Here is a 24,695-nt window from a genome sequence, read left to right as displayed (position 1 = left end):
ATAACATCATCAATTCATTGTCCTCCTGTGTCTTCCCTGTGTTTTTTGCAGAACACAGGAAATCACCTTAGGACAGCTACTCTTCCATCTTCTTCTCGTCTGGTTTTGACATATGAAACAAATGTGAAAGGAACGGAACTTATTACTATTTTAGCACACCCTGACTATTTCTCTTTCCAATTAGCACTATTTTATGATTGTGTTTATTTTTAAAAAAATGTTTTAATTAAAGCTAAAATGCTTTTTTTACAATTTTTAAAAATTTCAAATATTCATGCAATAGCACATATATGAAAATTATGGCACTAACAGTTTGCACCATTTTTAGCAACATGTTTGGTTTTATTTTTCTAATCAGCAGATTGGCATTAAAACACATTTTAGAACTTTTTTTTTACATACTGAGAAGTTGTTGGAAAATAGCACTGAATTCAGCCCCAGCCAGCATGACCAATGATTAGGGACGATGGGAATCATAGCCCAAAACATCTGGAGGGCACCAAGTTGGGGAAGGCTGATTTACTTAAATGTTTTAGTACAAATGTACTACATATAATATTATTACAGTTTAATTATAGTATTGTTACAGTATATATGTAATATATACACACATACACACACACTCATACCACTCTACCAGTTAGGAACCTTTTCCTGAGGTTCAGCCAACATTTGGCTTCCTGTAACTTGAACCCGTTATTCCATGTCCTGCACTCTGGGACGATTGAGAAGAAATCCTGGCCCTCCTCTGTGTGACAACCTTTCAAGTACTTGAACAGCGCTATCATATCTCCCTTCATCTCTTCTGAAGGCTAAACATGCCCAGTTCTTTCAGTCTCTCCTCACAGGGTTTTGTTTCCAGTCCCCTGATCATCCTTGTTGCCCTCCTTTGAACCTGTTCCTGTTTGTCTGCATCCTTTTTTAAGTGTGGTATCCACAACTGGACACAGTACTCAAGATGAGGCCTAACCACTGCCAAATGGGATGGACATAGTACTTCACGTGATTTGGAAACTATACTTAGCATTTGCCTTTTTTGCAGCCACATCACACCATTGGCTCATATCCAGCTTGTGATCAACAACAATTCCAATATATTATATACAGTATAGTAAAGCTAGATCAAAATAAATGATCAAAAAATAGCTTCTCAGGGGAACTGACCCCCACCCATACATCTATGTCATACCTATTAATGTGGACAAAACACATTATGTAAGATGTACATATCCCTCCCGAGTGTGGAAAGTCAACTGCAATGTTGCTTATAGCTTTACAGTAGAAGAACAGAGACTGGGTTGGGCTAGGCGCTGCTCAGCTGCAAACACCCTTTGTTAGGAGAAGCCGTGTGTGCCCCCCCTACACATTCTCTTTCTCATACACAAACTACCCTTACCTTGCTGTCCCTGCTGGGCCTGTGGCAGCAGGAACTGTGCAGGTGGCTGGAGGTGGTGCCCTGGGACAAGGACTAACTGCTGGAGCTGGAGCAGCTGCTGGATATCCTAGAACAGAGAAGGGCCAGGGGCGGGGGGGAGAGAAAGACCGTGGGTATATCTACAATGTAGAGTTTATTCTCATGTGCAGCTGGACATATTTTGTGCAGTGTCAAAAAATGTATGCAGTGAGAAGTAAGTTTTTGTGCAGTTGGGCATATGGGATTCAATAAAGAGCTAGGTGGTTTCTAAAAAAGAAATACATGAGAAAAGATAAAATAGAAAATATATTAATTATTTATTAAATTTCCATCCTCCCAGAAGGAGCCCAGAGACACAAACAAAAACACTAAAAGCACTCTAAAACATCTTAAAAACAAAACATCTTTAAAAACATTTAAAAACAGAACAAAATGAAGACAAATATTGATTCCTTTAACATATTCATAATCTTGTTTAATGATAGTATATTATGGGACTATTTACTTGACTAGCTTGGAAGTGAGCAGTGTCCTGCCTGCTTGGGCAGTAGGAGAAAAGGTTTAGAAGAAACCCTGCTACACCACAAAACTTTATATTAGTTGTATGCTCATTTTATTGCCATGGCTTCCCACGCAGAATACTGGGGACTATAGTTTAGTGAGGTGCTGAGGATTGTCTCTCACAGAACTACAGTTCCCAGGGCCTATTGTGGAGAGCGTCATCGTGAATTAGACCAGTTTATATTGACAGTGTAGATAATCTGAGCCCCATGGCTCAGGCCTAGGGTTGCCAGGTTCAGTCCCTGAGACTGATCCTGTCTCTTTAGGAGAAGAGAAAGTCAGCCAAGTGCAGGTGTTCTTGCAACACTGTAATGGGAAAAACCACAAGGTGGAATATTCCCTCCCCCCTGCACAATTTTTAAAGATACAAAAGACCTCTTGGTTGCCAGGCCCAGCCTCCAAGTCTTCTGTATCTTTAAGAGTTGTGCAGGAGGAAGCAAGAATTCCACCTTGTGGTTTTTCCTATTACAGGGTTGCAAGAACACCTGCACTTGGCTGACTTTCTCTTCTCCTAAAGATACAGGATCAGCCTCAGGGATTGAAGCTGGCAACCCTACTCAGGCCATAAGGAACTCTTAATATGCAACTTCTGCCTCATTGTCAAAGAGACCGCTGTGTGGATGACAGTGTGCCTAAACCCTTACCTGTGCAGTGAGCTGGATTGGCTGAGACAGGGCAAGCTGAGGCGTCTGGGGCTGGTTCTGTGGCGCTGTCAGCTCAGCCCCAGGCTGCTGAGAGGAGGCGGCGGCAGCTGCAGCATTGGACTGCTGCACGGCGGCTGCCAGGAGCTGCGCTTGGGCCTGCTGCAGAAGCAGCTGCTGTTGGGCAGGCATCAGGGCCGTGAGCTGGGTTGGAGGAGGCAGAGAAGAGGTATACCAAAGAGCAGTATAGCAGATGGCAGGCCAAGAGGAGGCGACCAGGCAAAAGGGGGATGTAGGCAAGAAAGCGAAGGAATGGGAATGAACCAGGCAGAGAGAAGGATGAAGCTGGTTAGTTGGGTCCTTCCCCACCCACTCCCATCAGCAGAGGCACCAAAGCCCCAGCAAGCATATAGCCAAGCAATATATTCCTCTTAGTTGCCAACTCCTTTCCTGACAGAGACCCCTTTGCTTATCATTCACACACAAGAGGGGATTTTCCCCCCACATTATATCCAGCGACAGAAGAAACTGTGGGTAGTCACACACTCACTGTTCTGCCGGTTCCAATGCGTCTCTATCTCTCTCTTCTGAAAACCGGGGCACACAACGCTAGTCAAACCACACCACTTTTTACTGTAAAATCTGGTGGGATCAGCTTGAGTACATTTGTTAAAAAATTTGCTTCAAAGAGATTTCACAACTGATTGGCAGATCAAGCCATTCCCCCTCCAAGTGTGGCTAATGGAAACGCTTTGATCTGGCGACTGGTGTGTTGAATTTCTCCTTTTCCTCTGGGAAAGGCATAGGAGGAGGAATGGAGTGGGCAAACCTAAGCTTCCTACGTTACTGATAAACACCAATGAAGTCCGCATTCTGGATCCTTTACTGTTGATCTGAGCAAGGTATCTGCAGCATTTTACTAGGGCAATGCAGGATGAGAGTTTACCTTCAGCGCAAGGCCCTCACCCCACAAGCAACTCCTGCAAAGGAGAAATGTCCACTTCCTTCCCCCAGGCTTCTTTCTACCTCATTCAGAAGACCATAAATCAAGAGGTTGGATCAAGAGCCCCTGATCTTGCTAGCAGATGTCTCTCCTTCACTTCTTTCAAGTTCTGATTCAATACATCCTGAGTTCAGGGGTTTCAGTCTTTGAAAAACTGGTCAAGGAAACAGCCCTCATGTCATCTGTATCCACTCCACCCCTAGAGCCACTTCTGCCAAACTCCAGAACCTATGTCCGGCCACTGGAGCCTCCACTTACCCCAGCCAGCTGGCTGCCAGCTAACATAAGCTGGGCCTGGGGCAGGTGTGATTGCTGAGCTGGGGGAGCCGGGACTGGGGCCGGAGCTGGAGGCATTTCTGTTGGGTCTTCAGCTTTGATCTGGAGGGAAAAAACAAGATGAAAAGGAATCACTTTGCCTCCCTTTCTAACTCTGCGTGAAAGACATCCTTCTGTTCCTGTTGCAGCACAACCTCAGTTATTTGAGATACAAATCTGATGGCTTCCTCTCCTCATGTTTTTTTCCCCTTTCCTGTGCCTCTAATCTCCCCTTCCCTCAAGTCTGAGCCACCTGCCTGGGGGAAACAAAGAGGAAGCAGAGCAGCAACAAGGGACAGCTTTCACAGCCAGGCCAGAAGGACCAGGTTTTAAGGACAGTGTTAAAAAATACAGAGTCTTATGTCACTACAGGGAGACGACAGAGGACTAATTGACCTGAGGAACGTTGGCCAGGATGGTGTGTGCTAAGCAACACCAAGGCAAACCAAAAATTGTAAGTTGACTATATTATGCTAGGTAAGCACCTTTGCACGTTTAATTCATTCTGTTGCTGCAAGATACTCAGAGGGACAAAGAGCAACACAAGGCACCAAAATCCCAACCACTGGAAGTTGATTATATCTCTCTGACGCATCGCCGGGTTGGCTTCCTGTTTTGCTGCTGGGCCTAGGGCACAGGGAATTCCCCCCCCCAAACCAACCTTGATTCATGAGTTCCTACCACACTGATAACAAAAGTACAAGGCAGCCCACAATTCTGCCCTACCCAGCCCTCTACCCAGTTTTCATATATATATATATATATATATATATATATATATATTCGTGTATCTGCTCTTTCACTGTGACCCATCTGCACAATCAACCCAAACAGCTGTTTAGGCAGCAATCTTTGAGGATTTCCAGTGAAGCAGCTTGCAATCCAAGAGGTACAACCCAGGATCCTTTAGAATGTTGCATAATGTTCAACTCTAGAACTGTTAAAAGTTATCTGAAGTCTCCTCTCATACTGTGGTTTTGGTATTATGCAAATGTTTTCAGCTTAATCAGTTAATCAAAAAGTGATCATCTACAAAAAAATCTTGAATCATTTAACAATCCCAGTCTCTGGACAAAGAAGTTTTTGCAGGTTGCTGTTGTGTTTCAAAACACACAAAAAATTGTTCAGTCAGAGAATACAGAGGGGCAGTAAACAAACAGACATATTGAATCATGGGCTATGATGTCTCCATCATACTGCCTTGTACACATCCTTAGAACATCCAAATGAGCCTATCTAGCCTAGCATTCTGTTCTCACAAGGTAATCAGAAGCTCACGGGAAGCCCAGAATCAAGGCATGAATGAAATTGTCCTCTCCCACTTGTGATCCCCAGCAGCACGTATTCAGAGGCATATTGCCTCTGATACTGGAAGTAATACAGCCATCATGACTAGTGGCCGCGAATAGCCTTACCCTCCATGAGTTTGTCAGTAAGGGCAGAAACACACTCACTGTTCTACCAGTTCCAGTGTGTCTCCACCTCTCTTTTCTGAAAATGGGGATGCATGACCCTAGTCAAACCTCACCACTTTTTACTGGAAAACCTGGTGGGAACAGCTTGAGCATGCGTGTTTAAAAAAATGAGCTTCACAGAGATTCCATAACTGATCAGCAGATCAACCCATTTCCCTTCCAGGTGTGGCTAATGGAAATGCTTTGATCTGGCCACTAGTGTCTTTACAGCCTGAGAAGCAGAAAGCAGTATTCAAGCCTGGCCAGATTAATTTTAGAAGGTTGTATAATCTTAGAAAGGAGTGTTGCTGTGAGGTGGTGTGGCTGTGGCTATTATGAAGGGACCCCGCACTTCTGAATTTGCCACAACACTACTGCTTCTCCTGCAGACACTAGGGGTAGAAACACACTCGCTGTTCTGCCAGTTCCAGTGCATCTCTGCCTCTCTCTTCTGAAAACAGGGGCACACGACTCCAGTCAACCCCCACTACGTTTTACTGTAAAACCTAGTGGGAGCAGCTAATGTGTGTGTGTTTTTTAAAATTCCATTTCAAAGAGATTTCACAACTGATCGGCAGATCAACCCATTCCCCCTCCCACACTTTGATCTGGCAACTAGTGTGTTTACTGTCTTTTGTGTGTGTCTACCCCTAGATTCAGCAATGGTGACTACAGATGACCGGTAGGATCTTGATTCCCTATAGGTTACATCTAGAGGACACTGAACTTTGTTCCCCATATCTGGAGACAGAAAATGGAGGCTTCTTCTTAGAGCAGGCTGTAACCCCTACAAACTGATGGGAGATGGTTCCTACTGGTGGAGACCAATGGTACTGCAAACATGTATTGGTTGCTTTGTAAGCTCATTTCTTTCCCCTACCTCAGTGTTTTGTATTTTGATATTTTGAATGTTTGTCGTAAGCCACTTTGGGCACAGCTCACTGTAGAAAGGCGGCAGATAAATAAACTCAAAAAAATGTATGGGGAACTGGCATGGTGAGGAAAGCCAGATGGATTTTGCATCTGAGGGGAACGCTTTGCATTAGAGATGCTTCATGTGGAGAAGAGAGACAGCTCCCTGAGAGCAACACCGAGGCCAAGCAAGAGCACCAGGGGCATGCCTGCCTATCCCAACAAACAGGGCACTGGAGTTTAGGATGGAGTTATAGGAATTCTGCATCAAATGGGATATGTTGGTTCTCCCGGTGGCTGCTAACAGTATTGCAAATGGTTCACCAACTTGGACATCTGCAAGCAGCACCATCCATGGGAGAGGGAGGAAAAGTGCCAGGGGCACTTCAAAATTGGAGGAGAAACAGTGCTCCCTAGTGATGCTAGTGGAAGCTGCAAGTGGATTGGCAAGAAGCTGGCACTTACCTTGGTGCCGGTGCTGGTTGGGGATGAGGAGAACGGGGAAGGTTTGCTCTGCTGGGTCTGCAAAGGACAAAGAGAGGAAGCAAGTCACCGTGGACAGACAGGGAGCATGCCTCAGTGTCTACCATAACTACTTCCCTGCCCCTACTTTCAATCTCTGGCTTCTGGCCAGCTTTTCTCACCTGGTGGTTTGTGTCAGGTCCATTTCTTTCTGTATCTAGAACCGAAGAAGAAAAAATCATCACAAAGCCTCCGTACAAAGGTAGCTTCAAGAATCCCCATTCCTAGTTTGTATTGAACCCTCCTCCCGAGGCCTCCATTACCCAAGAGGAGTTCCAGAGGGCAGACTGGGCCTGCTGGGCCTCTGTATCTTCCCTTCCTCTCCCCTCCCCACAGGTCCTCTGCCTTTCTCTGTTGCTCGCAGTAGCTGGCATGTAGGAATGTGGGAGAAAGTCAATTCAGTTTGCATTGAAAGCCAAATCTTTCAAAATCCATACTTTCCAAAACAATATGAGAACCAAACACAGCATCCTTAGAAATTTGCACTTATCCAAATTTTGCAAAGCAGTTCTCCAACCCACCAATGTTTACAAAAAGCATATATTAGGGGGAAGTGGGCCTAAAAATATGTGTGAAAATAACATACAGAAAATGTATTAGGAGAATTTGCTTGTAATATGCACCTTAGTCAAAACTGGATACAAAAATGTGTTTATTAGGAGAAATTTGCACTAAAATGCTGAAGAATTTTCATGAGGACTTTTCTTTAAAAAAAATCACAAATTGCTGCAGAATTTAAGATTAGAAAAATGAGACAGAGAACTGAAATTAACAGATCCTTCCATCCCTACTGACTTCAATGCTGGTTATGAGGTTTCTTATGGTACTGCACATGCATGCACACGTAGGACCTGCCCTATTCATGTGATTGTCATTTGTTTTAAGTTGTTTTTAATGTTCTGTTTTAAACAGCTGTGACCATCCTGGGACCTTATGGTGAAGGGCAGATGATGATGATGATGATGATGATGATAATAAAAGGACACTAAAGATAGCAGATGCAGTGGCCAGGGTGACAAATGTGCACAGATGACAATTTATTGCCCAATGCTTAAAACTCTTTCTCAGGGATTCTGGACAATGTTGGCATGTTTTTAAAGAAAGAGGATTTAATTTAATTAATGACATTTTCAAAATGATTTGTTATTAATATATACAGGCTGGGGGTGTTGTATCTAATATTTGCATTTATTTCTATAGTACAGTAGGTTTTTTAAGGGCAAGAGCTTTTATTCTGAATGGTTAATGGGTTGCACATGTAGCTTGCTTTTAGAGCTGGACAAATAAATGGTCTTTTGTGTATCTCTGAAGTCTCCTCCTTTTTTGTCCAGCATTTGGTACCTTCCTTTCTTTCAACCAAGGAGTGAGTTGGGCCACTAAACAATCTAATAAGGGTCGCTCTTCGTACCAGACACTGCCTGCTTCCTTCCCAAACCTCAACTCTGCAATCACTTTCAGGACTTCTCATTGTTTCTTTTCTCAGTCCCCAGACACCCTCCTCCCAGCCATTTTTCATCATGCCTCCCTTGCCCTCCCCCCCCCCAGTTTTGTTCCACTAAAACTTGTTCAAGGCTAGAGGTGGGCTACGATTTCAATGAAATCAGAATTGGCATTGAACTCCCTGATAATTCGCAGGTCTGCTATCTCTGTTTATTGATCCTACATGGAATATAACTTAAACTGATCAGCCTGCTTTACTTCCAACTGAAATTGACTGGTACAAGGGAGGGAGAACGTGTCTGAAACCGATGAGCCTGTCTTTGCTTGCTAATTCCCTCCCTCCCCCTGCTGTGTGTGTGAATGAATGTGTACGTGTGTGTGCACGTGTGTGAGCTGCATTCAGCAGGGAGGGGGCACAACATGTGATTGGCAGCAGTGAGTGGTTGCATTGTAGGCAGCAGAGGCACACACCCCAGGCAGCATACAGACCAGCCAGGACCAGCAATGGAGATAGGGGAAGGGAAGGGAAAAGCTGGGTATGTGGGTGGCGGGAGGATGGAGGGATGGACAGGAAAACAGGCAGAAGGAGAGAAGAAGGATGCAATGGTTGGATGGATGGACTGACAGGCAGACAGGATAGTGGGAGATGGGGGGGCACTGAAAGCTGTTTTCCTTCTTTCCTTTCCAAAAGGAAAACAGCTGGTCTCTGTTAGCTAATGTGAAAACTGACCAGCCTCAGTCGCAGAGGACGAGGCAAAGCCACTTTCCTTTCAAAATATTGATATTTTCTTTCATTTATTGATATTTCTTTTCAAAATATCAATATTAATACTGATAATTTTGGGGAGAAAAAAATTGGATTGGTATGTGATGGATAGCGGACAAACTTGAATCGATACCACTGGTTAGGTCAACAGAATGCTTTTGAAGCAGCACTGGCCAACGGATCCCATCCCAATTCAAGGCCAAAACCTGCTAGTGCAAAGGTAAGTTATCAAGTAAGTTATCTTAGCTTAGCTGCTTATTTCTTGCTTGGTATAATTTACTGGGTCTAAAACCTCTTTTTTTAAAAATAATGCAGAATGGTGGGAGGAATTCTCATGTAAAGCTGCCCTCTGTCCATTCAGATCCAAAGGAAGTTTACAAACTAATCAAGAAGAGTATATATTATCACAAAACACATTCTTCATATTATATGAAGGCTACTTCCTAGGTTTGTCTGTTTGTTACATTCTAGAATGGCCAAGGAAAGGAACTCAGGGTAGGGCAACACAAATGAAAGTCAGGGCCTAGTCTCTCTGACCCCCGGGTTAACCTTAATGGGAGAAAGAAAACAGGCTGTTGGACACAGTTGGAGGATGATGGGGGCAGGGAGAAAAAGTCTGTAGTGGGGTCACTCAGTGACCTACCATCACCTACCCACTCTTCAAAGGTCATAATGATGGATATTTTGCTAGCTTTTTAATACAATGAATGAGTAAATCCACATTCCCTCACTCAAGGCATTGCTACCTGTGTGTTCCTCTTGCAGCTCCAGCCGCGCCTTCTCCAGCTCCAGGGGCTTAGACATTCTTACTTCTATAGGAGACATAAAAGAGGGTGGGTGGGAGGAAGATGAGGATGAGCGCTGAGTAAAGGTACATGAAATGACAGCAGGGGAAATCAACGCAGGACATCCAGAACCTAAAGAGTTTAAAGTATTAAATATCAATACAGTAACATTTAAATGGTATAAAAATTGAAAATAAGTACCTAGTTGTATCAGTACTCAGTAGCCCTGTGTAGGTATGGGGAATCTGTGGCCCTCCTGCTGTTGTTGGACTCCAGCTCCCATCATCCCTGACCATTGGCCATGTTAGCTAGGGCTTATGGGAGATGACGTTCAACTACATCTCCGTCCTACCATGTCTTTCCATTGTGTTGGCCAGAATACTGAATGGTAGTTTACTTTTTATTGAGCAAGTGGGCAGAATACTGCTTGTACAGTTTTCCTAATTATCTCCCCACATAAAAGCAATCATTACTTTCTCTTTCTAAAGAATTCAGAGAAGGGACCTGGAATATCCCTGAGAGGACCAGGCCTCTAAAGTCTACTTGTCCTTCCCCCTGCCCCATGGCTACATCCCTGTTTGGAACCTGCAGTCTCTGACACCATATTTGTCCTTCCACCTTCTTGCAGGAGGCCCTAATCTGGAGCTGAATGTTTCCATCTATCATTAAAAAATGTAAATGTACTGCCTTCAAGTCAATTCCGACTTATGGTGACCCTATGAATAGGGTTTTCACGAGGCTGACAGGCAGTGACTGGCCCAAGGTCACCCAGTGCGCTTCACGGCTGTGTGGGGATTCGAACCAGTCCAGCACCTTAACCACTACGCCACACTGGCTCTCTATCATTATTGCTATCTAAAAACAAATGGACAATAGATGTGATGGATGAGAGGATGGGCATAAAGGGTGAAGACATGGTAGTTCATTTTATAAAACCAGCTATGAGATTTTGACATCACAGTGTCTCAGAACCCTCATTTTTTTTAAAAAAAAGAGTTGAATGTTTCTAGTCCTTATGGTTGAAGAGATATCTCAGATTAGTACTGCCTTCAATAAATTCAGTGCTAAGGGCAATAGAGTTGTTTTTTCAGCCCATCTCTCTCTCCCCCTCCCTCCCCTGCAGTCTCCGGTTACATTCTGCTACATCCCTGTACTCTTAACACCTGCCCTCACATGGCCAAACTACACATGATGGTGGCAGTTCTGTGTGTTTAAACATAGAACTGTCCAAACCGAATGGAAATGAGGTGACTGCTTTTGAAAGCAAAAGGAATCCGTGGGTGAAGAGACTCCTCCCCCCACCCAAGGGTTGCTGCCTCCTCTTAAATTCTCTCCCCAAGTGCTTTTCTCCTCAGCCAGGCTACAATATTGAAAGTGAGCCTGGCTGAGGAGAAAAGCACTTGGGGTGAAATTAGAGTGGATGTCTGTTCTCATCAACCTTTGTGCTTTGAAAAATCAGGCCCCCATAACTCCTCTTTCTACATGACTGGTACAGTTAGACTGTGCCTAAGAACTGGCCACCATCTCACCTGCTTTGCTCCATAACAAAAGCAAGTGGTTCTTCATCAAAGACATAATTAATTTCTACAACCAGAGGCAGTGGCAGTGGCCACTGGTTTAGACAGCTTAAAAGGGGATTAGCCAAATTCAGGGAAAAGGAGAGGTCTGTCAGTCCGCCCAGGGCTCCTCTGGGAGGAAGGGTTGGATATAAATTTAACAAATAATAAATAAATAGCAATGATAGTTAAATTGAACCTCCATGTCCAGAGGTAATCTACCTCTGAATACTAGTTGCTGGAGGGGCAACAGCTGGGTAAGGCTCTTGCCTCCATACCTTACTGGTGGGCTTTCCTGATGTTTCCGGCTAGTTACTATGAGAAGGAAGCAAGATGCTGGAGTAGATAAGACCTTTGGCCTAACACAGCAGGACTCTTCTTATGTTCTTACAGCATCTTCTCACATAATGGAGAATCCATGTTGGAGAAATAAAATCTCCCACTCCCCTTTCCATGCCTTCTCCCATGCTGCCCCTATGCCTGGAACTAGCCCCACCCCCACCCTGAGGCATGATGGCGCCATTTCAGATTGCAAATTTTGTACAAAATATGGCACCCTTAAATTTTAGCTTGCCTAACAACGGCAAAAGGCAGAAAGCTCCAAGATATAAATGGCAGGAGGTTGCTGTTGTTTAGGTAGTACTATCTTTTGCAAGAGATTGTGGCCTCAGCTGCTCTATACATGTAAAGCATTGTCATACCGCTTCAACAGTCATGGCTCCCCTCAAAGAATCCTGGGAACTGTAGTTTGTTCAGGGCACTGAGAGTTGTTAAGAGACCACTATTCCCCTCACAGACCTACAATTCCCAGAGTTCCCTGGTCTGGGAAGAGGGATAGGTTGTGAAACCACTCTGGAAATTATAGTTCTCTCAGGGGAACAGGAGTCTCCTAGTCTTGGCATCCTTAAAAAACTAGTTCCCAGTATTCTTTGGGGGAAGCCATTACTGTTTGAAATAGCACATGAGTGCTTTAGATGTGTAGTGCATATGGGGCCTGTATTAATTAGTCATTAGTTTAGTAGCTATTAGTCATCAGGATAGCTGTTTTCCAAGTCTAGGTGCCATATATCTCTGGATGCCACATGCTAAAGACAAACAAACACCAGGAGAGGGCTGTTCCCCATGCCTTGCTTGTGGGCTTCCCAGAAGCATCTGGTTGGCTTACTTCAGCACAGCTCTGGTGATATTCTTATGATTGGTTGGAACAGAAGTATGCAATGTTTGCATCTAGCACATTTTTATCAAGTGCTTTCCCAGATGATCGTTTTATTGCTCAGTTGTTACTTAGCTGTTCCGATTTCTCACAATCTGTGTCTGTGGTACTGAAATCAAATTTTCCCAGTAATAAATCACAATTGTTTCCATTCCCTACTCCCGCTACAAGCTAATATGTTTATCACTATTTGGAATGTTAAGTATATCTCACTGAAGATTCAGTAGTTGTACTAGCATCTCAGACATCCACAGGCTAGTGCCAATGCCACCATTAACCAGTACCTCACCACTTCCCTGCATCAGTGCCCTGTCATTTAGTAATCCCACTACCACCGCTTTTTCCATTAACTCCCCCTGAATTTTTGACTCTCCTGAATAATTTAGTATCTCCAGCAAACTTGGCTACCTCCCTCTTTGCTCACCCCTTACTCCGTATCATTTTTCATTAGTACAAATCACACGTATGAGGCCAGGACTGGCTTTAGGGTGGGCGAGTTGGGTGGTTGCCTGGAACGCCAAGCACAAGGGGACATCAAGCTGAGCTCAGAGGCTGTTTTTTTAAATGTAAAGTCTGCAGTGAGCTAGAGTGGCAAAAAGCAATGTCTGTAATCTTTTTTTCAAGGTTCTACAGGTTGTTTGGGTACTTACTACAAAAATAAACTTCCTACAATTAACTTTAAAGTATGGGTAGAAACACACTCACTGTTCTTCCAGCGGGTCTCTACCTCTCTCTTCTGAAAATGGGGGCACACAACTCTAGTCAAACCCCACCCTTTTTTTTTTTTACTGTAAAACCTGGTGGGAGCAGCTTGTGTGTGTGTTTTAATTCAGCTTCAAAGAGATTTTGCAAGTGATCAACATATCAAACCGTTCCCCCTCCTGGTGTGGCTAATGGAAATGCTTTAATCTGCCAAACTGTGTGTTTACAGCCTATGTTTCTTTTTCACTTTCTACTTTGATGTCATTTGCATCAGGTAAAAATCTGTGGAGTACATGTGAGTGAAGATTTCCAGGCAGGGTGCCACTGGAGAGTAATTTTCAAGGCCAAGCCTTAAGCCTTTGTGAGCGAGTGGTGAAGAAGGCCAGCAGCTGGCCACAACCAGAAGACATGTAAGACTGAGCCCCAGGAAGCAGAAAGCTCTGGCAGAAGGGGGAAGTACTTGGGAGAAACACAACCCGATCCCTATTCCCTTATCCTCATGTAAAAAAAAATGAAGCACATCATTCATTCTGCTTAACCCCAGGGCAAGGAGGAGCTGTATACAAGAATGTTCACATGTAGTCCATGCATGCAATAATTCTCACATGTGCCCACCAGCTTTGTACACACATGCATGGATTCCTGTAGGGGGCAGCAGCAGTGCCCCCAACATCACACCTGCACCAGCCCCCATAAACCCTCTGGGTGGCCCTGCAAAGGTGACCACACTCGGTGGGACGCCAAAGGCACTCCTTGCTCAAAACACTATTTATCCTAGGGCCTGCTTTGTATGAGGCATCCCCCACCACCCCAGTATGACAGAAGGTGCAGAGATGAGAGTCGAAGGTTGCTTTTTCTAACACGGATTCTGTGCAAGAAAAAATAAAAAGAGGCAAACCTTTCCCTTCCCATACATGCTACATTGCTACATTTTCTCCTTCCCACAGTCTCCCAAGCTACCCCACATGGGAACCAGAAATGGCACTAAAGGTAAAGATGTCCCTGCACTTATAATGCGAGTCGTTTCCGACTCTTAGGGTGACGTCTTGCGATGTTTACTAGGCAGACCGTATATATGGGGTGGGATTGCCAGTTCCTTCCCCGGCCTTTCTTTACCCCCCAGTATATGCCGGGTACTCATTTTACCGACCACGGATGGATGGAAGGCTGAGTGGACCTCGACCCCTTTTACCGGAGATTCGACTTCCTCCTTCCGTTGGAATCGAACTCCAGCCGTGAGCAGAGCTTTGGCTGCGTTACCACCGCTTACCACTCTGCACCACGGAGGGTCATAGAAATGGCACTACGAAGGCTAAATCCTGGGCGGTGTGACTTGAGCGCTAAGAAAAGCTTTTCCCCTAGCAGCAGCTCATAACAGAAAGAGAAACTTTGCCAAGGGAGGCCTCTGCCACCACCCACCCAGCTTCCCCAAGTTGGGGAGGGAGGGGCAGAAGTAACAAAGACCTTCCACAGATAGTTAAAACTGCAAAGTCATCAATTCCAGTCCATGGCTCTCAGGAGTCCCACAAATCGACATACCTAATCCTGAGCATAGGGAATGTGCTGCCAGTAGAGGTCACACCAGACAAAGAACACCACTGGGGAGACAAGGTTTGGATAAAATTCTGAGGGGAGTCAGAGGGTGGACTTTCCCCACCCTAGGTGCTTTTTGCCCCATCATTGTAGCACTAGAAGTCTTTTTGTCTGAAGGGGGAAAGACCTCTGTCCTAATATTACACAGGCCCAACTGCGCAGCGTGAATGTAACTATTTGAGGCATGGCTGGGCCTACACACAATAACTGAAAGTGATTGAAGCAAACTCACCCCACACACCCCACAATGGAAAGGTTTAGTGAGCAGATTTGCACTGCTTTCCTTCCTCCAGTCTGACCTCAAAACTACCTCACCAAAAAAGGAATGGCCTCCTTGCTTACAGAGGCTTGGTGGGCGGCGGAGGACAGTTCTGCCCTATTCTCCTGGCCCTCCGGCTCCTACCTGGACCAGCCCAGCACTGAAGGACAGGGAGGGGGAAAGAGGATTGCCTTCCCCTAAGCTGCTGTCTCCGCTTGGAGCCTTATCACCGGCTGTTCCCCTCTGATTTGCATAAGCTTAATGAGTCACACTCTAACAAGAGAGATGGAGCCCTGTTGAAGTAGGCTAGACCTCATGGGACAGGGCATGGAGCACAAGCAAAGTGAGGCCACCCCCTGGTTTGGTTTTCACATTCAATGAATAATATAGACTACCATTGCCTGAACGTAGCCAACCACAGCACATATGTAATAGTTGTAACTGCACATTAGATCAGGCACAGGCAACCATTTTGCCACCTTCTATGTGGTAAAATTCTCCTTACTGCTCGACAGGACGGTATACAAAAGGTTACACGTTTCCTGAGATGTAGTTTGGTCATCTGTATCAGTGCTCTGCATCCTGTCAAAGGCTAAGGAGCATTTTGCCACACTTATTTATTTATTAATTATATTAGTCACCTCATGAAATACATCCTCTAGGCAACATACAATACTTCTGCATCTGATCAGAAATCCAGGGAAGCAGCCAGGGGAAAGGTGCAACCTGGCAGGAGGGTGCAGAGAGTCCATGCTGATACTCAAACTATCCTGAGTAGGGTTGCCAGGTTCAAGGCCTGAGACTGATCCTGTATCTTTAGGAGAAGAGAAAGTCAGCCAAGTGCAGGTGTTCTTGCAACGGTGTAATGGGAAAAACCACAAGGTGGAATTCTCCCTTCCCCCTGCTCAACTTTTAAAGATACAGAAGACCTCTTGGAGGCTGGCAACCACACTTTCCAGTTCATTTTCCTGTCACTTTCCTTATCGTAAAAAGTCTGATCTTTGGGGAAGTGGTTTTGTTTAACAAATGCTCCAAATCAGCTTTAATTGCAGAGTCTGAATTTGCTGGGATATGTTTGAATCCCACCCAAAAATAGTGACAGTCTGGAAGTGCCCAGTGCATCAGTTGTGATAAGCAGCAGATTCCTTCCATGCCGAGGCCTCTATCTTGGAATGAACAAAGGAAACATATCACCAGTGAAGAGGCTCAAGGCAGCCTTACGAGAGGATAGTTAAGGGGACAAGGTTTAAGAATCAAGATATGGAAGGAGAAAGGAATGACATAGATGTGCAGGGACATCAGAAGTCAAGCAGGTCCAAAATAGGTTTGAGGAATATACGCAATTAGGCTTGCCACCTTTTTAAATAGCCCTGCCAAGCAGAAATCAAGCAGCTGAAGTTTTTTCCTGCTATATTGATGAAGTGATAATGATCAAAAGTTCACCTCCTTCATTTCTGACTGCCAAACTACTGTTAAAGGTACAGGAGCAATACCAGGAGGGGTGGCAGCCCTATACACAGCATGACCAGTTGCACTCATTGCTGCAAACACCCAACAGTAAGGTGACCGATCATGGGGATGATAACATTTAGAAAAAAGGTCAGACGTTTCTATAACCTCTGATCAAAGATAATGGGGAGGCAGTATGTATGTATGAGTAAGAGGCAATTGAGTTGGTTTTGAGGAAGAATAGAAGCTAAAGGGTTTTTTCCCCACAAGAGACACTAAAAACAACTTATAAACTCACCTTCTGAATGTTGTTAATTCAATACCAAAAAGGAAGACCCTATTTTCAAATTAAATATACCTTCCCACCAACAGGCTCTTTCATTTGGTTTACAAATACGCGAAATTGAAGTACCATTCTTAAACCCAAGAGGATTAAATTCCCTTTCAGGAATTGGTACTTTCCCTGATTCCCTCCTCCTAGCAAGGCTTCCGTGAAAGGCAGAAAATTTACAAGGCAATTTTTTTAAAAAAAATTGGCAATGTTTTTTCTTACATGAAGATACCATGATGGGAAAATCGTCCTCTACTGAATTCTGCATGTCATGTAGCTCTGGGGGCAAATACTACACAGGACTAACAAATGTTAACGACATAACAGACCAGCAAGACAAAAAAAGTGGCAACCCTAAATTATTTTCATCATGGTCCTATGGGTAAGAATTATGTCAGTTGCTGTGTTATTTATATTTATTTAATTAATTTATGGATTGTTTCCCATGAAATCATCTTGATTAACAATAAATCAACAATAAAAACAACTTCAAATCCAATACATATACTGGCTGGGATAAAAATCTTCACTGAAAAGGCTTGTTGGAAAAGGAAATCCTATATTAGGTGCCACAAAGACAAGAGAGATGGCACTTGTCTGATATATAAGGGGAGGGAGTTTTGCCTATGTCTGCCTATATGGACTTCAGGAAAAATAACAGTCCCAACAGGTAAATGTACTGTATCTGCCAAAACAACAACAACAAACCCTCTCTTACCGGAAAGGCTTCCCTTACTGAGTTTTTGCTTCTCATGCACATTCTGTACAGGGCTTAGCCATTGCTGGTTGCTAAGCCAAAATAAAATAGCAGCACCAACGGTGGTAATTTGTGCATGTATGTGATGCAGGGGGTGTTATGTGTGGCAGTGTACATCTCTGTGCATGAAGCACGTAACAGGCATGTGTCAAAACATATCATGTATTAATGTCTGTATATGAGATGTGCCTTTACAATTTTCACTATAGTTTTCAGGTTGCAACTTGGAGGCCTTGGGTGGGTGGTATTTAATGCTAGTCCTACTTAGAGTAGATCCATGGAAGTGAATAGACATGGTTAACTTCATTTATTTTAATGGGTCTGCTCTGAGTAGGACGTAGTTGAATACAACCCTTTACTTTTATTTTTTAACCACACCAAAGGAGTGAAAGAGACTCCAGTCCAGCTGCATCTCCTGTCCCAGACTTCCCCAAGACCTCTGTTCGTCCTCCATCCCACTTTACTGTGGAGAAAATCTCATTCTTTTAGCAGCAAGATGTGATAAGGAAAACGGTAGGAGGTTCAGAAGTAGCTATTTCTTCTGCTGCATGCGTATGGTTTTTAAAAAGTACAGATAAATTCTCCAGGTTACAGTCTGGCAGTCCTCTTCTTTAGGATCACGGCAATAAGTATCTCCAATATGGATAGCATTTGCAGATGCTTTAGCACTGGGCTTCAGCTAGTGGGGTTGGGACCCACAACTGGATTGTTGCAGCCTGACCTAAAGATTCGTGAGACTACAGGTACTACTACTTTTTTGATTGTTTATGATCTTCTTTAAAAAAAGAAGCACACACAGAAATAGAGCCTCAGAAAAAAAGATAAGGGGAGAGAGACAGAGAGAAGTTGCTTCAGACAACCAGTTTATTGAGCATCCTGATTTCTTTGCAAGGAGGTTAGAAACGTCAACTATTCATTGAGAATTCATTCTGCTTTGTTTGCAGGGTAGTTATACAGTACTATCAAGTAGGGATGAGAGGGGGGAAATTTGATTCATTCACATTTAACAACAAGTCTACCTAATTCGTACTTTCCAAAACAATACACAAACCAAAACACAGCCATATTACAATATTCACACTTCTCTGGATTTTGCAGTGCATTTATTCAGCCAAGTAACATGTACTAAAACATATATATTAGGGTAAAGTGTGCATAAAATGCAAGTGTTAGTGAAAATAACATACCAAAATGTATTATGGGATAGAGCTTTGCAGAAATGTGTTTATTAGGCAAAAGTGCACCCAAAGGTATATTAGGAGAAATTCATACTAAAATCCTAATGAATGTTCATGACGACTTTCTTTAAAGTCGCAAAACTGATGTGGCAATGTGGAGAACTGCATTCAGATTAGAAAAATGAAGAACTGAGAGAAACCCAAACTGCCAGATTCACCCATCCCTATAATCAAGCAAATTTTATCCTATACTTTCCAGTTCATTTTCCCATCACTTTCCTTTTCACAGAAAGTCTGATTCTTTGGGGAAGTGGGTTTGTTTCCCAGGAACTCCAAATCAGCTTTAATTGTGCACCCTGTGTTGTATCCAATGCTAGTTCTATTCAGAATAGACCCACTGAAATTAATGAACATGACTGAGTTGGAGCCATTAATTTCAAGGGATCTGCTCTGAGTAAAACTTAGTTGGATACACCCTCCTGAATTTACCATTAGTGATTTAATCCCACCTAAAAATAGTCACAGCCTGGAAGCATCCAGAGGAGGAAAACAGAAAAGAAAAATACACAAATAGTAGAACATTTTAAAAAGTGGGCCTGAAGTTGCAGATCAGGATGAAAAGTGCATCCTGAGTCTGAAAAGGTTCAAGATTGCTGCTTAAGGGAAGCAGAGCTGCCATTTCCCCCTTACCCTGCTCCTGTGCCTTTATCAGCAACCTGACATGCAAGAATTTAATCAGTAATTTGTTGGGGAAAGTTTTATCTCTACAGGAAAAGCTTCACCAGCTGACTGTCTGTGTCTCAGGTTACTGTTAGGAAGACACAGGAGCAGAACCCATAAAAAAGTGGCAACCCCCATTGCCACACCCAAGAGGTCTCCTGTACAGTATTTTACCAAGTATGGCTTTTTTCAGGGCAGGGCTTCAGGTTATGTCCTCTTCACTGGGACTCTGAAAAGTGCACAGGCTCTCTCAGGGAGACCTGGCAGCTACAGCAGGGCTTGAAACAAGCTGCTTTCCCAGCCTCTCCCCCTCCCCAACTGCTAGACACCCTTTGCCGGCTTTCACTTCTGCTTCCCTTTCACATTTTTAGATGTTTTAAAAAAAGCCTCCAATTTACTGAAACCCCGGCTAAAAACAGAACCCCAGAACCCAGCCTCTTTGGCAGCTCCTCCGAGCAGCTCTCCTCTCACCCCTAATAGTCAGCCCCTCATTTTCCTGCCTTTTCTCTCTATAGTGCCCTCTGTAGGGAAACAGTGGGATCAAAACAGCTGGGGGGCAGATTCAAAGGAAGGCAAAGCTCCTGGCCCTTTTAATGAATCCACAGCAGAGGGAATCTTATTAGTTCCTGCAATGACAAGGTGCACCAGCAAAAATAAGTCTCATCCAAACAACTAGCAAAGGTACAAAAGACCTTTCTCCTTTTGCATATGGGCACTTTATAGTAAGGATGGGGAAGCTGTGGCCCTCCAACTCCACCTTTCGTCAGCCCCAGCCAGCACAACCAATGGTCAGGGAGAATGGGGGCTGGAGTCCAGCAACACCAGGAGGGCCACAGGCACTTCATCCCTACACTACAAGACGGAAATAAGCTTGAGGGAGACACTGGGAGCCAACTTAGTTTGCTTAGTGACCACAGCCTGGTCTTTAACAGCAGAGTGAAACTTTTCACAATAAGGAGATAAGCATCACTTGCTAATAGCAGCCTATCAAGTTGTCGCTATAGGAATGGCTAGAGTGGCTAGTTGCAAAACTGGCAATCCTGTCTTGCATTTCTTCTTAGGTTGCCATCTTTTTTCTAGGAGGGCTCCTGTGACTTTTAACAGCTGAGCAACAAGCAGAGATTAGGTGTGGTGCTCCCTCTCCCTGACCCCACATCTCCATGCTAAAAAAGAAAAGCTTCCCTATTCTCTCTCCCAGGCAGGCAGTGGCAGCTCTTAGGCACAGAAGCCCCACTAGAGAATATGTCCCTTCTCTCAAAGGCCTCCAATCCTTTTTGCTTTTCACCCCTCCCATGCTTCATCCCCTCCCAACCCCAGGAGTCTCTTTCTCCTAACCTTCTCCTCTCCCTTCACTTTTGCACTGAACTCCACAGAAGACAGGGCTGGACAGACAATACGTTTTAAAAGAGTGGAAGGTGGGGTGTGACAGGGGCATCATTGCTTGTGGCTCATGCTCTCGTTTAGCACCAGGACACACCCATTGTCACTTACCTGTCACCCACAGGCCTGAATTCACCATAGTTACGATGCTTCTGGTGCAGGAGAGAGGGCACTGGAGGGCCCCGCCTGACACTGACAGCCAGCACCTCTTCCAGAGAGGGGAAGGGCGGGGGGCGGGACAAGGAAGGGCCTCTGAGCTTGGGGCAGAGCTGGGGGAGTCCCCTGGTGCTTGAGAAGCAAGAACAGTGAATGTGGCAGGAAGCAGCTGGGAGGAAGAAGCCATCGCGGGGTGTGCATGGTGGAGTGAAGAACGCTGCAAGGACTGGCACACAACACATGTGCGTGTGCATGTGTGTTATGTGCCAATTACCCCTGTATCCACATTTGTATTTGCTGTACCAAGGGCTGTAATGCACACATTCCTAGACACCCTACATTGACATGGCGTGAAGGGATTGTATAAAAGGCACACGCCACATGCTTTCACATGCTGTGCCTTAACGTGGGCATGAGCACAAAGTTTCTCTTGAATTTTAAACAATCACACACACACACACACTATATGAGCAAGCCAGCTGTATGCTTTCTGGCATGGCAGCTGAGAGATTAAAACAGCAACGTATGTGCCCGTCCCCAAAACACACATCAGATCCTGCAACTCCAGTCAGTGTCAAGAGTCTCCCACCCCACCTCAAATATTGCCTATAACCAATAGCTTGTCAGGTTCCCTAGGGTCTCCCTTGGATATACACCTCAATTTCCCACAATTTCACCCATCAACCTCCAGTTTGCCCCCTTCCCCTCCACACTTCTCAATGGACTTTAGTCTTTAAGGGCAAGGACTGTTGTTTGTCCAGACATCCTTGAAGCCTGGCTCCCCAGGCCTACGGAGACCCTCCTTGCAGTCCCTTCTCTGTTACCTGGCACTTCCCTATCAGTCCCTACTGTTTAGTGTGACATCCTTCATCCCTTATTCCGTTTTGTTCCTTTGCAGCCGAGGCACATGAGCTAATGCAGAACTGGGATGAGAAATAGCATCCCTCGGCTGTTGTCATCCTGGGCAGCCACCCAGGGTCCCCAGATAGCAAGGCAGGACTCACTTAGACTCTCTCGATGCTAAAACAAGAATACAGAGCACTGAAAAGATAAATGAGACTTCTCAGGAAAGATCTGGACCTAGCATCCTAATCCCACCCCATTTCTTATAGGAAATCTAATGATAATTTTCTTGATTGAGCAGAATGTCCTCATTCCAGATGAACCAGGAGGACCCTGTTAGGATGGAGACTCATATACTTAACCAAATTTAGTTATCCCTGAAGAGACCAGAATCACATTCATATCTATACAACTGGAGTGATTTCAGAGAGGTAAACCCTGGACACACACCCCAACATATGTGAGGCCTGGCTGTGGTTAACTGGTGGTGAATGAAAGGCATTCTGCTTATGCTCAGACACAGTTTTTTTTTAATTTCTTTATATGCTGCAGGGCTGATCTCTAGCATTTGAAACAGATTCTGAGGCTAAGCCCTCATAAGCCCCAAGTAAGACAACAACAGATAGCTGCTGGATATTAGCAATAGGGTCTGCATTTTTGTCTACTCACCACTGGGGGGAAGCAGCATACCACCAATACTCACAGTCATCTGTGGCGATGTGGCCTGCTACAATCTTAGAGACAACACAGTCGCACTCAAAGGCTGTCTCTTGCATACGATGACCATCACATTTGCCTCAGCAATGTGACACACACAGACTGAGGCATCTGTGCACCCACCAAATGCTAGTACTCATAGTCTCTCACATTTATACTGGAGAGCCAGGAGTGCACACAGTCCGTTTTTTCCCAGAGGGGTAGCTGTCGTGAGCGTCTTGCAGGAAAAACAACAAAGAGTCTTGTGGCACCTTAAAGACTACCAATTTCATTATGGCATAAGCTTTCACGGACATGAAGTATTGGCCTGAGTTGTATGTGGCTTGAGATGGGGGAATGTAAACAGTGAGGTCCAAAGGAAAAGAAACACAGAAAAATAAAAACAGTGATAATTACATATTTAATATGGACCAGAGTTTTTTGTAACACAAGTAGCCAGACCTGAAGCCATTCATTTGCCATATGCAAGATGAAGCCCTGTAATGCAACAAACCTATTTGGGAGCAATCAAATTGTACATACAGCTAGTTCTGCCAGAGGGCCACCCTGAAATGGGAGCTGAAGGACAAAAGCCCCAATTTATGACCACCACCTGTCAGGTCTAACTCTTGCCTCTGGAGTTGGCAACTGGGAGGCTAAATTTTGCTCCAGGGGCCACTAGTTGCTGGCCCCTAAGATAAATGAAAAAGCAATTATGCGCACTGCATGCACAGTTGCGCGCACACACACACACACAGAACACCACCACAAATTACCACCCATGCACACCAACAATTCATACCCCAACACCAAGATACACAATTGTTCACAGCCCATCTTGCACACCTTTGTTCTCACTCATTTCAAGTAAATCTTACACTCTCCAGAAACTCCTGCACACCCCTATTAATTTAGTCTCAGACTAACCAGGCACAAGACAGTCACATAACACAAGCATACATACACAGCTACTTATATAGGTTTAGGGAGCTCAGAGACTGGAACAGAAGAGGGTTATGAGTAAGAGTGCAAGAGAATGACAAGGATTTCACACACATGCACACATGTACATCCAAAATCAGCACCATACCAAAGCTTGTAGAATAATCTTTCCCAACCTGGTGCCCTCCAGATGTTTTGTGCTACAAACCAGCATCTCCGATTAAATTATCTCAAGGTTGCAAGGTTAAGAAAGGACTCTGTTTGAGTCCTTGGAGAGCCACCATAAATCAGAGTAGACAATGTTGTCTAAATGGCCTCTGTATAAGACAGTTTTATGCGTTTACATATTCAGTCAATGGGGCCCAGCAGCCTGTGAGCAGAAGCTGGGAGACACGGGTTAAAGCATGTTATTCACTGAGTGGCCTTAAGCCAGTGACCCAACCCTAGTCCCTTATCTGTCAAATGGGAATAGTGTCCTACCTCACAGGGTTGTTGCATATGAAAAATTGTAAGAGTTTTGCAACTTTAAAAGTGCTGTATAGCTCCTACTCTGAGGAATGTGCCCACTGCAGGTCTGATTTTGGGAGAGAGCACTATTAAAAACAAAAACAAAACTAGACTTTAGCAGCCCAATTCTAAACATGCTTGCTGAATTTTATGGCAGGTATTTCTCAAGTCAGAATGCTTAGGATTGCAGTCTAAGCAACCAAGGCTATTTGATTCTATTCTGAGAGAACAACAATGCATCAGGATCTAATCCTTGGAGAAAGTGTTCCAGATTTTTGTTTAAACTTAGGCTTTGCAGCAAAGAGTGACTCCATGCTCACTTCTCACTGCATCCTTAGCTGTGGATTAGATACAAGTCCAGCAGCAGTTGCTGGTCAGCAGGGTACCAACGCATGGGCCCAGGATAAATGAAGAGTGCTGAAGTTTACTCTTACACTTGAGTATCAAGTTATAGTCCAAGGTTGTGAGCTGTGGACCAATTTGGGAATGTGATCCCGGGCAGGCTTTCCTGTGACCCAAGATTTAGCTCCAAGGACCTCGAAGAATGTGCAGAGTACACCTCCCCACACGTTGCCTTCCAAGACCTGGGACTACGGCCCC

At 44.5% G+C, this 24,695-nt stretch overlaps 1 protein-coding gene across 6 annotated transcripts in view; it reads right to left on the bottom strand.

The window, feature by feature from the left end:
- Positions 1-21,112, bottom strand: part of POU2F2 (POU class 2 homeobox 2) — a 42,564-nt gene extending 21,452 nt beyond the window's left edge. For 2 of the 6 annotated variants that reach the window (XM_061596275.1, XM_061596281.1), the window contains exons 1-7: positions 21,063-21,112; positions 9,775-9,840; positions 6,945-6,979; positions 6,766-6,822; positions 3,878-3,997; positions 2,620-2,820; positions 1,397-1,502 (exon numbers count right to left, since the gene is read on the bottom strand). In XM_061596275.1, the coding sequence (XP_061452259.1) occupies positions 1,397-1,502; positions 2,620-2,820; positions 3,878-3,997; positions 6,766-6,822; positions 6,945-6,979; positions 9,775-9,840; positions 21,063-21,090 (613 nt within the window). In that variant the 5' untranslated portion in view covers positions 21,091-21,112. Of the gene's footprint in view, positions 1-1,396; positions 1,503-2,619; positions 2,821-3,877; positions 3,998-6,765; positions 6,823-6,944; positions 6,980-9,774; positions 9,841-15,219; positions 15,293-16,883; positions 16,970-17,138; positions 17,217-21,062 lie in introns of those variants that run through there. The other 4 variants (XM_061596279.1, XM_061596276.1, XM_061596278.1 and 1 more) reach the window with 4 other exon arrangements.
- Between the last annotated feature and the right edge of the window lie 3,583 nt (positions 21,113-24,695).

This window comes from Rhineura floridana, chromosome 15 (assembly GCF_030035675.1).
Source record: "Rhineura floridana isolate rRhiFlo1 chromosome 15, rRhiFlo1.hap2, whole genome shotgun sequence".
Taxonomy (NCBI): domain Eukaryota; kingdom Metazoa; phylum Chordata; class Lepidosauria; order Squamata; family Rhineuridae; genus Rhineura; species Rhineura floridana.
Note: the sequence above shows the minus strand (reverse complement) of the source record. Positions and strands in the feature narration are given on the sequence as shown.